At 28.7% G+C, this 18,137-nt stretch overlaps 1 protein-coding gene across 2 annotated transcripts; it reads left to right on the plus strand.

Annotated features, from left to right (window-relative positions):
• Positions 1-1,471: 1,471 nt before the first annotated feature.
• On the plus strand, positions 1,472-6,107 carry LOC114406542 (UPF0481 protein At3g47200-like). 2 transcript variants are annotated; one of them, XM_028369275.1, is made up of 3 exons: positions 1,472-1,624; positions 3,038-3,893; positions 4,964-6,107. In XM_028369275.1, the coding sequence occupies exons 2-3, from the start codon at positions 3,043-3,045 to the stop codon at positions 5,622-5,624; spliced, it is 1,512 nt and encodes a 503-aa protein (XP_028225076.1). In that variant the 5' UTR covers positions 1,472-1,624; positions 3,038-3,042; the 3' UTR covers positions 5,625-6,107. The 2 variants fall into 2 exon arrangements, with proteins under 2 accessions (XP_028225076.1, XP_028225075.1); XM_028369274.1 differs by having other exon boundaries at positions 1,473-1,624; positions 3,010-3,893.
• The last annotated feature ends 12,030 nt before the right edge of the window (positions 6,108-18,137 follow it).

The raw sequence follows: 18,137 nt of genomic DNA on the forward strand, positions 1-18,137 counted from the left end.
TATAATTAAAAATTAGACTTACGTGTAGCATATTTTTAAAATATAATATATTTTGTATAGATTAGAGTATTTAACTTTAATATTTTATTATTATAGTTAAACAGGATGGTCCAAATGTGACAAAAGGCAAGAGAGGAATGAAAGAAAGAAAAAAAAAAAAAAAAAGATTACTTCGATTATCGAAATGGTCCAAAATCCAAATGGTCGAAGGGACGATAACGGTGGAGTTAGACAGTTGCTAGTGGAAGCAGATTTTCAGGTCCAATTAAACACTCATTTTTCATTTGTCAATATCCAACTTGAAAAATTGCAAGGATGCTTATATTGCAATAATAAAAGGGAATGAGAGTAGTTGAATCAAGCAAAAGAATCCGTAAGTTGTTATAAACTTTTTTACATTATTTTTATTGTTATGGATAAAAAAATTAATAATTAAAGATTACTTCGATTATCAAAATATTAAGATGCCGTTATATTAATTTTAAAAAACAAAAGTTAACAAAATTTACTTCATCTTTATATAGTATTAAAATAGTGAGCATAAAAAAAATCAATAACTGTTTTTTAGAAGTCTAATTTGTAATATCTTTAATGCATAACATCCACAAGAATCAAATTGATATTTTACCTTAATGATAACGATAATCTACTTTACATATTAAATTATACAGTAATACACTTTTATTAAAAAAAATTCAGTTTACTTTTTTAAAATAACATATGTATTTTTCTAAAAAAAATTCAATAAAAAAATACGCACACATATATTACTTTAATATTTTATCTTTTACTTTAAATTTTTATGTTTGACTTAATTAATTTTATATATTTCATAACTTTTACTTTTTTTGAAATATATTATCTTACATACACAATGCCGAATATAAAAGTTACTAGTGATAATCAAAGTAAAATAAAATAATATATATTAATAATATTTTTTAATTAAACTATGACTCTTCTTTTTTATATATACAAAAAAAAATGACGTATCTGTAATAGATCAGCATCTACGCCATCTACAGTAAAATTGATTAATATCCTATCCTAACAGCTATATCACGATGATAAAGTTGAATTTTTTTATCCATAATAAGTATTTAAAATATTAAGTTTATTTTATATTAAATTAATAGTTGCATTTTTTATTTAATACTTTTACTTTTGATTTTTCAAGCATTGACTCTCTGGTAGGTCCAACAACAAAATGAGAAAGCAGAAAGAATTATATTTGAACCAAATAGAAAATGAAGAAAAAAATATTTTTTAATTTTAAAAATAAAATTTTATCTCCCTTTAATTGTATTTTCACTCTGTGTTCAATAGAAGAAAAAATAATTGCTATGTTTCCTTTCATACTCATGTGTGTGTGTATATATATATATATATATATATATATATATATCGGTGAACCCAACTTTAAATTCTTCAATCATAATAGATAACTGCTTGAGTTAGCTACCAAACAAAAGCATGCCTTCATAATTTAAATAAAGTGACATTAAGTCTTCGTCAGTCATACTTTTGGCCAACATAAAAGCACAGAAACCAAGCATATTCATGGAGAAAGGTGGCACCTACTGAAGAGAAACCTGAAACTCCAGTTAATTTCTCCAACGAACAGGTTCCTTACTGTATCCATTCTCATCTTGTTTTCCAATTATTTCCTTTCTATCTTTATCTATTTTGGTGTTTTAATCTTATAAGTGATTGTTGTTTGGTGATTTGTTCCATATGTTTTGTATATGATGCAAAGTACTCTAAGCAACACAATTTCTTTCGTGCATGTCTTTTTTTTTTTTTTTTTTAATTTGATTCTAACTAGGGTTAAAGCCTTCTAACATGCCTTGTGCTCTTAGTCAATAACCCTTCTAACAAGCATGTTTTCTTTATAACATCCTTTATAGCATGCCTTCTAACATCCTTTGTATTAATAGCATGTTTTCTTTATAAAAAATAACCCTTCTAACAAGCATATATATGCTTCCTTTTTGAACTTTTTTTTTAAATTATTTGTCCTATAAATTCAAGTGGTACGGTACGTTCTAGGCCATCTGGGAAACTAATATACTTGTTTCCAATGCTTAGCACAACCAATTTCCTTTCAGATTTGTTTAACTGCTTAAACTATAGTTATATAAAAGCAAGAAATAAACGAGAAAGGCAGGATGAAGTTGTGAAAAGCTGAAAATGTTTCAGAGAGAGCAAACTCGGGTGTACTATTTAAAATTCTTTTCTATAAGATAGAATAATTAAACTGACATGTTTCTTTGGTAATAAAGCCTTTCCACAACATTTTTTTCTTCTTTTTTTTCTTCAAGTTTTCATGCGTTTTATTATATAACAAAATAGTATTATTGTCAAACAGCCTAACAAATTGGCTTCACGTGGGGCACTTGTTGGAATAACCTCTTTCTTAAATGAATTTTTAATGTTAAAACAAAAAGATGTTGGTAATGAATATCATAGTGAAGTTTTAAACTGCGATCACTGATCACAATTGTGATTTAATCTCGATTTTTAATATTGTGACAAATTACATTAAAATTAAGACCAAAATTATGATAAATAATACAACAACTTTAATGTTGAGGTTAAAATTGCGTTGCACATATTTTTAAAGAGAGATTCAATGATACCTTAAAAAATTTAACAATTTTGATAAGATTTAATTATATTTTTTATCATAACTTTTAAATTTTTGACGGATATTATCCCATCAATTTAATTTGACACATTTTATACTCAATTTATAAGAATTTTGTAAATTTTATTTCAACCATTTTTTTATTGATAAGAAAAAAAATTAGGGATAAAATTTATCAAAAAATAAAAGTTAGGTGTAAAATTTCTCTCTTCATGTGCCCAAACTCATCCAACTATTGGAAGAATAAAGAACTGAAGCAAGCTTAGATTTCTCAGTCTATTAGCGCAACTGAACACAATTAAGGCTTAATTTGATTTTGGTCTCTAGCTATTTATTAAATTGACCTGTTTGTTCAATTAAAGGGACTTGAATTAAGTTGGGTTGCTGCAGCAAAAATGGCACATTCTAACAACAGTTGTTCATTATCTGAAACCGAATATGAGATGGTGAAACACATCATCGACATTCCAGACCTAGAGGAGCTAAGGTTGTCGGAGTGCAGCATCTACAAGGTTCATTACAATCTCCGAAAAGTGAACGAGGAAGCCTACACCCCTCAGTGGATCTCAATAGGCCCAATTCACCTCGACAAGCAAGAACTCAATCCAATGCAAGAGCACAAGAAAAGGTATTTCCACTGTTTCTGGGAGCGTGTCTCCAACGAACAAGCCATGAGGAACTTCAAACACCACCTCGAAACGAAAGAAGACCACATTCGACATTGCTACGCCGACAAATTCCCCGACATACCCAAAGAGAAGTTCGTGGACATGTTGCTGTTGGATGCTGTGTTCATCATGGAGCTCTTGCTGAGAAACTGTGAGTGGAAATCAAACAGTTTCAAGCATGAGCATGAGTACAAGCATACCAAATCGTTTCGAGTGCGACACAGCGACGATCTCATCTTGACACAGTCATGGCTCAGCAGGAACATCACTAGGGACATGATCCTTATAGAGAATCAAATACCCTTTTTTGTGCTGCAGAAACTCTATGATGATGTTGTCCCTGGTGACAACAAGAAGGAGGAACACACTGCAGGGTTTGTTGATCTTGCTATTGAGTACTTTGCTTTCTATGACACCCAAATGTCTTCTTCTGATGAAACCAAACGTGTTCTTGACAAGAACCAGTCGAGGAAAAACTACTTCAGTGGCGCTATTCGAAGTTCCAAGAGACCTTACAGTAAGTCCAAGAGCAAAGATAGGTATAGCAAGAGTGCAAAACACTTTACCGATCTGATAAGGTATACTTAAAATCACAATACCTCTATCATACACTTCGTCAATATTTATTATTTCTTTGTATTTTAATCTTAGTCCCTTGATAATTTTCAATCTGAGTTTCAGAATTTGTATTTATTACTCTCACTTTGCTGCTTTTCTCTAATTATAAGATTTTTTTAATTAATTCACGTCTCTTAAAAAAATTATTATTATATTAAATTTATTAATTATTTATATTATTATTATAAATTTATCTTTTTATTTTCTCTCAATCCATTTGTTTTTTATTAATATTTAGAGAAAGAATAATTAAGAAAAATGTATAAAAAAAATTAATACATCTAAAAATTAAGAAAAAGTGTTATAATAAAAAACAAACAAATTTTTAAAAAGAATCTTAGAGACAAATGGAATATTTAATTAGATCTTTAACAATGACCTATATAATTAAAAATAAATATAAATTCAAAAACCTAATTAAAAAAATGTTAAAAAATCTAATTAAAATATTTCATAATTCAAGACCTAATTAAAAACTATCAACCTCAACAAATTAGTATTCTCACCCCATAAACCAAAATAATGAGTCCAGAACCTGCAGAGGAGAGGATGTTGGCATGCAAAAATTATCAAATTTTAATTAGGTTTTGAATTTTTATTTTTTTTCAATTGTATTCCTAAACTTATATTTATTCTTCGATTATAGGTCCTTGTCGAACATAATTAAGAAAATAAAAATAAGTTTAAGAATCAAATTAAAAATATTAATTTCAAGAACCTAATTAAAAATTATCAAATAGTTTAAGGACATGTAGATTAATTTAACCTATTAGTTATTGGATTTTGTTAACCAATTTTTTTAAGACATTGATTAAGAAATTAAAAGATAAAAATATTTAATGTGAAAATGATAAGAAAGTAAAGAAAAATATTATCAACAAAACAATTTTCTAATTTTCAATAAAATAAGTTCTACCTTTAGTTTCTCGGCAAATGTGTTCGGTTAGCTTTTGTCTAAATTATTATACCTTTACTTTTCTCTATTCTCTACTTTTTCTCTCTGAGTTAACTAGCATTTGGTGTCCACCAGGTACTTTTACCTTCCCAGTGATTGGGTGCGCAACAGTGGTTGTGCCCTTCATGTCTTAAGAACCGCAACAAAGTTGCAAGACTCAGGAGTGAGCTTTGAGAAAGATGTGGAGAGAAGGTTGCTAGACTTAACCTTTGAGAAGAAGCCAATTCTGAGTTCCTTTCTTTGCTTTGGTTGCTTGCCATACTTGAAACACTTCAAGGCACGTTTTAGGATCCCCCAGTTGAAGGTGGACCACACAACCGAATGTGTGTTCAGGAACCTCATTGCCTTTGAGCAGTGTCACTACCCTGAGAAACCCTACATTTGCAACTACGTTTCTTTGATTGATTCTCTTATTCACACTCAGCTTGATGTGGAGTTGCTTGTTGAAAAAGAAGTGATTGTGCATGAACTTGGGAGTGATAAGGAAGTGGCGGTTCTTGTTAATGGTCTAAGCAAACACGTGGTGGCGAACACAACGTGTTACTACGAGACGATAAATGAACTCAACAAGCATTACCAGAACATTTGGAACCGTACCATGGCGGCGTTGTGGTTGGTGTACTTCAGAGACCCTTGGAGGGCAAGTTCCACCATGGTGGGGATTGTTGTGCTCGTTTTTGCTGTGTTCCAATTCATACGCGCTGCGCGTGCAGTGTTAGGGTATGATAAATTTTAGATACAATTATTTAGGTTTTGTTTGCGTTGTTATTCGAATAGAATTGATATTTTACTTCGATAATTCACGTTTTTATAAACTATCGAAGTGAAACTCTAATTCTAGTTTGAAAACAACTCAAACATTGCTTAAAGAAATTGTATCTTAGTTTCGTATTTATTTAATACTTCATCATAATATATATATATATATATATATATATATATATATATATATATATATATATATATATAAATGGGGTTTTTTCTTGCATGGGTAATGAATGAGCAGTGTGTCAATATATAGCGAATATAATCTCATCGATCAATGCAACTAATAATGGAATGAGTCCTGAATTGTTATGATGCCACTAATAATTAAACTCTGTTGCGACTTTTGTAAGAGAAAATGTGTCGGCACCCTTGGGAGGAGTTATATATATGTTAGAAATGCACATGCATATTTTTGAAAAGGGTCGTATTAATAAACATGTATTCTATTTTATTTTTCAATCTGCATAACTTATTATATATTTATCTTTGATCTTTTCTGTTTTCTTTCCATTTCTCTTTTTTTTTTTTACCTCAAAATGGACGTTTAGTATTTTCCTTTTTGAAAAGAGAAAAATAAAGTTTATTTGATAGTCGTTGATCTGATTCTCTATAATAGATTTTTTGCACCTAACAATAATTAGCTTGGTGAGAGTGTAACCATTGATCATGTAGTATAGTAGTTCATATCGATTTCGGCGTAACCAATGTCTATATTGTGTTTTAATATTTGGTAGCATTTTATGGAGAGCATGCATACATTTTAAGTAGTAAGTTTCATAAAACATAAATCATGGGTAATAACCTTTTTAAAGATATTTATATTTTTTTCGAAGGATTTTGTAATTGTTTGGTATGGAGTCAAGGTCACTTTTTCGAAGTGTTTTGTTCGTTGTAATAAAATATTATTCGATATGTATAACAATATTTTAAAATATGAACATATTTTTATTATGATTTTCCTACATGTTAAAGAATAATTTCGATTTATGATATACTGCAAAATTTTATACCGCCAGCCAATTTTATGTATTGAAATTAATTTCATTTTAGCTGCTGCAAAAATTTTACCTATATGATACGATGAATTAAATTAAAAAAATTATATATTAGTTATATTACTTTATTATATAGTTAAATTTTAGGCAGCGCTGCGAAACATTGAACGCATATATATAATTCTTAATCAATATTATTATTCAAAAAATTTAAATATAATATATTGATCTACTTATTAAATTTACACATAAAATACCACTGAGCATGTAGATAACTGACACAGAATCACTCTTGTTTTAAATTTTTGGAGTATTCATCTAGCATTTTCTTGGTGTTATATCAAGTTGTTTGAAGGACTTTCAAGGATTAATTTTAATCTTAATTTGGTTTAGCATTATCCCAAAAATACTGATTTTAGGTTACTTTTTTTTCACTGAGTCTTTTCCCGTAAATGCAATGCCATTTCCTGCGAAAATATTATTTTCCTTGACGTGTGGTTCTCAGGATAGTCTCTTTCTTCTTCTTCTTCCTCTAAATGAATTAATTCCTAAGCTAAGGAAGAGCTCTTGCTAGTTCTAATTCATGGGTTACCAAGAAGCAGTGACAGGTCTAGAAAATTTTGTGGAGGCAAAGAAATAAACTATGATATTTTCATAGGCAAAAAAATATTATATATAAGTTTTTAGAGAAAATAGAAACAATTAAAATTAAATAGATAAAATTAGTATTGATTTATTTTTCTGTGATAAATTAGTACTTATTTATTCTTTTTTAATATTTTTACATTCATTTTTTAAAAATAATTATCTTAATTATGGGATAATTTCTAGTTTTTTTTGGTGAATAAAAAAATGATAAATCCATTTACCCTCCTTGAAAACACAAATAGTTGTTCATTTACCGGCCCTCATTGAAGACACACAACTAATAGTCCAAAATGCTGTTGCTTTATATGTGTGGAAATGTCACAAACTTTAAAATCGCTAGGTTTAACTTTACTTTCTCCCATTAAAAAAACTTTACTTTCTCTATTTCTTTTGGTCGGCACTTTCTCTATTTTCTATGGGCATTATCTAATCATGTTTATATCAAGTATCACTGATCCATTATTTTTTGCTTTACGCATGCATTAATATTGTGATGTCCGTCTTGCATATGGGCCACATAAAACCTTTCAATTTTTTACTAATTAGTGGATAAACATTTAGACTAAAAATATCTTTATAGTTGGTAGCTAATGGTATTGTAGAAACGGGGGGAAAGCTACTGATAACATAGAATTATGGAAAGAAATTCAAGATGATAGTAAAAATAACTCCATTTAATTATTTCTATTGGGATTTTTTCATCCCAATAATACAAAAAAAAAAAAATCCAAATAATACAATTTAAAAATTATTTACATAAATAATATAAATTACTATTTAAAGTGAGAAATCAATTTCCTCTAAACGATTCATTTTATTTTATTTTTTATTTTTACGTTGTGAAATATGAAACCGATAATGTTGTTTTTTTTTATTTAATGTCGGATAAACTGACACAAAATACAGAAAAATTACAAATTTCATTACAATTGTTTTAATTATTGTTTAACATTTCATTGTATAATTATATTTTATTGTAAACTTTTTAATTATAATATACTCTTTATTTTTATATTTATATTTTACAATTTTAACAAAAAAACTGAAATAAAGATTAATAAACTACATATGAATGAAAAATACTTATACTTTTAAAAGTAGTTTCTAATAAAATAACCATTTTTTATTTTTCCTTTACAATCTAATATAGTTATTTTGCATCGGCCAAACTCTATCACGCACATACTATTTTAATATCAAACATTCTCTATTATATCCCCCACGCAAAATACCTATATTTGAGATAAAAGAAAAATAAAAATCTGGTTATTTTATTAAAAAAATAATTTTAAAAATATAAGTATTTTTTCATTCATATCTACTTTATTAATCTTTATTTTATTCTTTTAAGATTATTAAATATATGTACAAAAATGAAGAAAATATTATATTATAAAGTTTACAATGAAATATATATAATCATATAGCGAAAGAATAAATAATAATTAAAACAATTACAATGACATTTGTAATTTTTTTTATATTTTTCGTCAGCTTGACTTGGCTGATCCTAAATAAATAAAAATAACAAATTTGGGATTAATCGATTTTACATGTAAAAATAAAAAAAAATGAGAAATTAGATGGGGAACTGATTTCTCATCGTAAATAATAATTTATTATTTGTGTAAATAATTTTGAGTTGTATTATTTAAATAATTTTTAAACTTTTTTTGTATTATTGGGATGAAAAATTCCTACTATCGGTGAAGGGATTGATAGGATATATTCAGTATTTGGAAGCCGAAATCGAGTTCCTACAAATGACTATTGATTAAAACTGGAAAGCCGAAAAAATAAATATATTCTACTTGTTAAAAAAAATCATTTAGTTTTAGTGGTAATGATGTGTTTAGGGGTGAAAATAGACCAGACTTTAAAAGATAGATATGAGCCTAGTCTATGATGAATTATGATGAATTTTTTATGTCTGAGTCTGACCTATAGCCTATCAAAGATTTTTATTTTTGGTTCGGCGTGACCTTTTTAAAAGCCTAATCTGGCTTGATAGTTTTTTTAAGAACGAAAGTACACCTAAATTATAATTAAAGTCATTATAGGAATGAAAGTTATGGAGCCGTAATGTGTAATCAAATCTGCTAGTTTAAAAAAAATTAATTATACCCAAAAAATAATATAAGTATAAATTGGTATCCAAAAATTAATATATATATATATATATATATAGAGAGAGAGACCAGCCTATCAGGTCAGGTCGTAGACCTTTATAGGTCGACCTGACCTATTTCCACCTCTAGATGTGTTAAATCATTTAGGTCGTTAAATATAGATATTTTTTTAAGACCATTAAATATAGATATTATTAACTTTAATAATCATGATTTTTTATTAGTTGATGATGGAATTAAAATTGAATTTTTGTTTTGAATGCTACTCGTGATTGGTTGAGTCACGCATGTAATTAATATCTGGTGAGACCGTGAGAGGTCCCTGCCATCGTTGAATGTGGCTATAAAAACTGTTTCTCATATTGTTTATTACTACCCTTTTCCTAATAAGATCAACACAAAGATGAACACGTCTTAAATGTCAAGTACATATGTATTTATAAGATTATTAATTTACGTAGAATAAATAATACAAGAGAGTAACATATATAAAATCTTTTTACATTATCCTCTAATAAAAATAGTCACTACAAATATTAATTTGTATAATAATTATTTTAAAAATTATACCAAAACAATTTATAATGTTTTTTTTAGGAAAAAACCCTAAATATGTCGATATTATAAAATATTTTACACTAACAATACATACTTATTAAACTAATTTAACTATTAACTTGTATTCCCCAAAATTGGTGTCAAAACTTAAGTAGATACATATATGGATTTACTCTCTCTCTTTAATTTTTTAGCAATTTAATATATTAAGTGGGAAGACTTCTTATATTATTAATAACTCTCAAGAATAAATCTAGATCATACAAATATAATTGCAATTAATTAATACTCATATATAATCACTTAAAAAAGTAACGGAACTTTATCTTTTAATCTTAACCTTTTACAATTTGACCATAATTAATTCTTTTTTTAGAGAAACCATAATTAATTCTTATTACTATTTCATAATAAAATTTCTCTCACTTAATATGCTCATAATATATTATTTATATAATAAAATTACAAGTTAATTTTGGTATATTATTGATATAAATATATTTACATTTTAATATTATAAATCATTTTAAATTTTAAAATGAATTATTAAAAATAAATAATTTTTAATTATATAATAATTCATGATTTGATATTAATGTAAAAAATCTTTTATACTATTTGAATTCATGAAGTTATATCATAACTTACGTATCACTTTTTTTTTATTTCTTTCTATTATTTTATTTATTTATATAATTTTTTCTTTTATCTTATTTGTCTTGTTATTAAATTAGTGTGCATGTTTCTTGTAAGAATTCAAGTTCTCGTTAGTGCAATTTCACTTTAATTAAAAGAGTGCAATAAAAGTTTGGGTTAAAAGGTCAGTGTCGGGTTCTAATCATGCACTTCGAATCTTGGAGTAGCTTTTATAAAAGAAAGCATGACTTGACTACAACGATTTTTTTCTCCTTTGTCCTTTCTTTTTGAAGCTGTAAATGTCAAAAATAAATAAGATCTGTTCAATAAAGACTGCATTCCTGTAAGTCATGTAGTTGTGATCCCACGATATATTTGTGGCCATTGTAAAATTGTTTTTAAAGAAAATTTATTTAATAAGATTAATTTTTGTTAAAATTAATTTTAAAGTGTTATTTAATTTAACAATTCATATTGTATTTGACTGGTGCAATGATATTTTCTTCGTTTTTCTTATCTATACGGTGGGTGTATATAAATTAAAAGACATATGTTTTTTTTAACATTAAAATTGTATAAATTTTATTATGACTTTTAATCTTTTTTAAAAACATTCCATGAGTTATGTTTTTTTCTTTCTAAAATAAGAAAATAGTAGAGAAGCACTATTTTTTAATTTTAAAAAAATAATAAATAAAAATTAATTTTTCTATAAAGCTAGTAAATAATAAAATGAAGGTCCTATTTTCTTTTTTTATTTTGAATAAATTTTCTAATATTTTATAAATAAATTATTCAAAATGAATATAAATATATTTAAGCTTAAATATATCCTTAATCTCTAAAATATTTTCATATTTTACATTTCATCTCTAATAATTTATTGTTGACTTTCGGTATTTTGTATTACATCATGTCATTCATTTGCTCTATTAAGTGTTCCATGAAATATATTAGTGTTAGGCTAGATTAATTGGTTGAACAAAATGCAGGCTTTGTGGTTGGACCTTAAAAACAGGTCAAATCAATTTATATATTTTCCCCTAATATAGATTAATTGATTGAAAAAAATGTGTGAATTGTTTGATTTATACGGATATATATTTTTTGCAAGATAATTTATAAAGATTCAAATATCACAAAGAAAATTCTATTGAGGAATGGAAATCTTGATTAAAGAAAGAAAAGAACCTTTAAAAACTTTTCTCTAAGATGAATATAAAGGATATTTCCTCTGGTTGGAAGAAGATATTTTGAAAACACTGAGAAAAATCCTTTTGAATATTTTTAAAACATCATAATTAAAATTAACCTTCAATTATATATATATATATATATACATATATATATAGTTAGTTAGTTATACAAATATACGTCCTAATTCACCATAATTAAGGTTACTTTTGACTGCATTTGTCAAAATTTTCTCAGAAACCATTCCAAAAATATAAACATAATCTTAATTTTATCCCTTAAAAGTTTTTTTATTTTGTAAAAATTTCTGTTTTCATGTAAAAGAATCAAAATCTTATGTTTTAATGGGAATAGAAATTATTTTGTAATATAACTTCTCACTATTAAAAAAAAAAAAAACCCTACAAAAAAAGGACACACACTTTTAGTGACGCCTGTGATGAGAAAATCTTAGATAGGCACACACCCAACACATTAGATTTATACACATCCAATCAAAAGTTTACACGTTATTAAAAATAAATAAAGAATCTTTCTCTCTCCAATTCATCCCTTCTTTCTTGCTCTCACTTGCACCCTTGTCTCTTTCTTCCTCCATGAACACTAAACATGCCAAAAAGCATCATTGCACACCAATCTTCACCCACCATGACAATCTGGAATTTCGTTGATGACGATGAGTTAGGCGTGTTGATGATGGTGTTCAATTTTGTTCCCTTTTTCGAGGAAGCCTCTTTTAGGAAGCTAAGGAAGTCACTGCAAAACTGAAGGATGTTATTGATCAGTATATATTTTTAATCATTATTATTGATTGATGATAATAATTGTAGGAATTTTTTTTTATTTTGTGTAAATTTGTGGTTTCAATTTCAGTTTAAAAGTCTTTGTTTTGGTTTTATTGCAGTACTTCTGCGGTTTTCTAAAGGCTTTATTTTTATGTTTTTCGTGTAGATTTTTTTTGGGTTGATAATAGTTGAAGTAATTTAAACTAAGTTTCAATCAATTCGGTCTATTCAGTGGCACACTGTCAATGATTACGAAAGTTTTAATCTTTTCATGTTGATAGTGCAAATAATGTTTTCAGAGGACTAAAATTAAATTCTACATATATATAAATGTTCTATTAGAAAAATCGTTTTTCAGGTTGGTTATTTAGCATATTTTACGATGGTTTAAAAATTGTCTTTAAAGTTGTTGTCGCGAAAAATTAACATTTTCTACAACAGATTTTAAACTGTCTTTAAATCTTGATTTCTATGTTGGTTCTCTTTGAAAATCATCTTAGAATATGTTTTTTGTTTTAAAAATATTTAAAAAATTGAGATTTTTAAAACGGTTCTTTCAATAAATCATCTTAAAAAATATATTTTCTAAGACAATTTTTTGAAGAACCATCTTACAAAGTCTGTTTAATTATCTTTTTTTTCCTTATGAGACATAAGTCATATTCACATAAATTAAATTTTAATTAAGTATATGAATATAGTCATACATTATTGATAGAGGGTTGTCCAAATAGCACAATGACCTAAAAACTCTTCATGAGTTGAAGGGGCCAATGACAAGGTCTAGAGTCAAGCTTCTATAAGAAGAGATGATCAAAAGGATCAGGGATGGACTAATCATCAAAGGAAAGGAAGGAGAAAATCATAAGGAGCCGAATTGGAGCACGTTGAAGATTGTTGAACAACACGCCTGGGCTTAGCGCACACCTTCAGTGGGCTTAGCGCGAGCTGTCTAGCTTAGCCCAATTCCAACCTAAGGAGAAATTGGACTTAGCGCGAGCTGCCTGGCTTAGCGCACACCTTTAGCGTGAATTTACGAAAATTCCTAATTTTTGTTTATTTGTGTAATGGGCTTGAGCTTGATGTAAATAGGTCTTATTAGAGGCTTAGTTATCCTCTAAAGCTAGTTCTATAAATACTCAGAAACTCTTAATTGTAGGGACTTTTGACATCGTTGAAATTAAGCTTGTGCTTAGAGAGAGCTTAGTTTTTTCTTTGGTTTTTGACTGAAAATCAAATTGATTTTTATCAAGGAAGCTATTCCTTTGTGGCGAATCCTCCTTCGGCTTATCAATTCTCTGTAGATTGTGGCATCATTCTGTTCATCTTCTTCATCTTATCCATATTTTATGTTCTGTTCTTGAGTTCTTGGAAGGTCAATAATGGTGATTCTTGAATTTGCATACGGAACGATCCGAACTAAGCGTCCATGACTTGGATTGCATCAATTATACAAGTTAAAATATATTTATAAATTGTGAACTTTTGAAAACTATGTTTCAAGTGCTATGTAACAATGAAAAACTTTTGGTTGCTTGCCATGTTGCAAGTTGTTCAATGCATGGTTTCAAATCCCTCAATTACGAGTAGACCACACAATAGAATGTGTTCTTAGGAACCTAATAGCCTTTGAGCAGTGTCACTATCTTAAGGAGCCTTACATTTGCAACTATGTTTCTCTAATTGACTCTCCTATTCACACCAAAGATGATACATGGTTTCTTGTTGAGAAAGAAGATATTGTCCATGAATTGGGAAGTGATTAGGAATTGGCGAATCTGGTCAACGATTTTTGCAAACATGAGCTGAAAAATTCAACATGCTACCACCAAATTATTGAAGATGTTAATGGACACTACAACAACAATTGGAAATGGGCAACGGGTACATTAAGGTGGGTTTATTTCTGTGACCCTTGGAGAAGTAGTTCTACTATAGTTGGAGTTGCTATCCTAGTATTCAACATCTTCAACTTTTACCACGTTATTGATATAATCTTTAACTAAATTGAGAATTATATTGATTGAATCATCTTTTCTGTATTGCATCATTGTCAATGATTGCAGTGTTTACCGCTTCCTAAGGGTGTGATTCGTAGAATAGAGGCTGTCTGCAGGTCTTTTCTCTGGACTGGTAAAAGTTGTGTTACGAAGAAAAGTCCCGTGGCGTGGAATAAGGTATGTGCTCCAAAAAATCAAGGTGGTTTGAATGTGATAAGTTTCCAAAGTTGGAACAAGGCGTGCTTAATCAAACTACTTTGGAATCTGTATAAGAAAGAAGATAGCTTGTGGATTCAATGGGTTCATACATACTACACTAGAGGAGAAGACATTATGACAGTGTCGATAAAAGCGTCCTGCTCTTGGATTATGAAAGGAATTCTAAAGCAGAGGGTGAAAGTGCAAGAGATGGCTCAATGGACAGATTTGCTCCAGACCAACAGATTTCGCGTCAACCAGTTTTACTATGGGCTGTTGGAGCCCCAACCGGTGGTATCTTGGAGGAAAGTATTTTTTTAACAATGAAGCTCGGCCTAGAGCCTTGTTTATTCTATGGCTAGCTTGTCATAACAGATTGGCCACGAAAGAAAGGTTGTATAGGTTTGGTATTGTGAATGATGCCCGGTGTGCGTTCTGTGAAGAGGTTGAAACGGTTCAACATCTTCTGTTTGAATGCGGGGAAATGTATGCTATTTGGAAAAAGGTGCTGGATTGGTTAAATGTTGATCATGAACCCGCAGGGTGGTTGCAAGAGTTAGATTCGATAAAGGATACGAGCAAATGAAAGAATTGGAAGAGTCGTTTCCTAAAAACAGCTTTTGCGGAGATGGTGTATAGATGTTGGAAGTATAGAAATAATAAAAATCATGAAAAAGTTGACACGACAGATATAGCTGATGAAATTATAGGTACAGTAGTGCATCGATTATGGATGAAAAGGAATTATAGAGAGCAAATTGCTCACCTCCTTATGATATAGTTTTGGTTTTCTTTGTTTCTTTTAAACTGGACCCTATTGGTCGTTCTGTACTTCATAGTTTTTTGGAATATAAATTTATATTTCTTTTTCAAAAAAAAAAAATTGCAATGTAACTCTTCCATTTCCTATTTAATAGTTGCACGTAAGTGTGATGATGGTACTAGTACATCCTGAATTCTTGGAAATGTATTAAAATGAGCAACATTTTTTAATCAGGCTACTTCAGTAGGCTTGATTCTGAATATGATCATCTAATTTTTGTCATGAATTGATATATCCTCTAAGAATATGTAAGTTAATTGTTTAGAGGGAGAAAGCTTCCCCAGTTTTGAAATGGACCTAATTTGATCATATTTCATGAAGTGAGGAAGCAATGCTCATAACAAAAAAGGTAGAAACTGTTTCAGGATGCTACAATCAAAAAATATCACAAGCATCATTTTACTCTAACCATTTCATTTCAAACCCAGTAATTACTTGCACCACTCTAGGCCACTAGCATCTAATACACAAAAAACACAATAATTAAGTGTGATAGTACATTAGAACTGAATAAGATCAAAGTACACAAATGACCAAATCATATATAATTTCATTAAGAAAAAACATAAGTTAATAATGTGAAAAACATTTAAAAAAAAAGAGTTAATTCCTACAAATCATTTGAACCTGGTAAAACAACGTCACTATGGTCTATGGAATCAAATGGGGGCAAAATTACATTTAATTTCAAACTCACTAACTTCCTTGACTCGAGAGCTTATGCGAGTTTACACAAGCTTACCCAAAAAAATTGACAAGTTAACTCGTTTTGCCCATTTAGAATTACAAAATCATATAAGAGTTTATAAGAGTTAAACCTTCCCTTAACATGAACTTACTCTCTCACCTAGGGTAGAGAGATTTAGACCACTCGGTCATGAGTAACCCATAAGTGAACCTAACACTATACTTTAACCCAAAATCTTAAGGTTCAAGTTTATGAGTTTTTTCCTCACTTATATGGTGTTCAACTTTTGCATTCCTACCTGATGTGAGACTTCATCTCACACTTGTATTCTAACAAATAGAAATTAAGAAAATGCAAAACAAGATGGAGAAAATTGAAAATTGGTTGGATTTTTTATTCAATGAATTAAACCACCTATAGAATGAGATCGAGTACTAGAGCATCATTTTGAGTTTATATTTTTCTATAAGCTCCTATATGTGACTAGGTCATACCTCGAATAAATGAGACATAGTCCAAAAAACATTCAAGTGTAAAAATATAATTTGTCCTGCCTTTTAAGTTTAGTATGAGTTGTGACACCCTCTATCCTTACATAAATATAATTAAGAAAAACATATAAAAATCCAGAATTTAATTAAATCAATTTATTCAAATCACGTAAACAAATTCACGTGGATAAAAGGGTCACATTCGCTTCACTATTACCAAATAAAACTTATTAAAAACATCTCCAGCTCAAAACAAGGTTGTCCAAGTTTACAAAAAAACTCAAGTTAAGCAACGAAATAAAATAAAGTAAAATAACATGTTTGAAACATCATGTAATTAAAGCAGAAACTCATGCCCCAATATCACATCCTATCAGAGTATTATGTCTCAGCGTCCTCTAGTACGAGGTTATTTAAAGTCATCAATCTAGTTATTTGCTCCTACAAACACAAGGTTCGAGATCATAAAGGGATCCAAATACAAACAACAAATAGGAAGTGAATTATCACATTTCAAAATAAAATATAGATAAACAAAGACATAAGCAAAATACAATATAGAAATATTTATAACATAACTCAACTTAATACAATTCAGGTCACTTCACCACTTTATCATTTAAAATTCATTTTTCAATCACCAATCACATTTCACATAAATCACACACTCAACTCAAGACGTAAAACCACTCAGCAATTTCATAATGAACAATTCACAAGCATTATGCAACAATTATACTAAGACTCAAACCTATATGTAATGTGATATCATGTCAGTGAAAAACAACACTAGGGCGCTTAAGGGTACATAATAAGACACATCACACAATAGGTATGGCAGGTCACTCTCACTAAGTAAAATCATAAGGTGATCTGTCAATGTCACTCTATTTTGCGAGAATGCTTCAACCATATAGGATCAACATAAACTTAAAGGAGCACTCAAATCGAGTGTATTTACCTTCTAGGCCTAAACTCTGAAGAATCTGTTAGGGTCCGTCTTCTTGATTTATGTCCAACCCCTACAGTTGTTTTCAAACATGTTTAACACATTGCATTATACTTTCTTTTTAACACCTTGTGCATAAACACTTTTCTCAAGGTAAACATCGGTCGAGTTATTATATAATTTATAACTCATAATACAAGTATTGTCACATGAAGTATTAATCACACACGTATTCACAACCATATCTCATGTCCACAATTTAACATATCACAATGTCACAATCCACCATCACATGTTCATGTATATCGCACATATCAGCGCATGCTCAACTTGCCACTTATAATCAATCTCAATCACAATTTCATAATCTCAAAACAATATGTCATT

Source organism: Glycine soja, chromosome 3 (assembly GCF_004193775.1).
Source record: "Glycine soja cultivar W05 chromosome 3, ASM419377v2, whole genome shotgun sequence".
In the NCBI taxonomy this organism is placed as follows: domain Eukaryota; kingdom Viridiplantae; phylum Streptophyta; class Magnoliopsida; order Fabales; family Fabaceae; genus Glycine; species Glycine soja.

Coding starts and splice junctions, on each gene's coding strand:
- LOC114406542 (XM_028369275.1), top strand. CDS start 3,043: ATGGCACATTCTAACAACAGTTGTTCATTATCTGAAACCGAATATGAG. Junction 3,894..4,963: donor CACTTTACCGATCTGATAAG/GTATACTTAAAA, acceptor GGTGTCCACCAG/GTACTTTTACCTTCCCAGTG.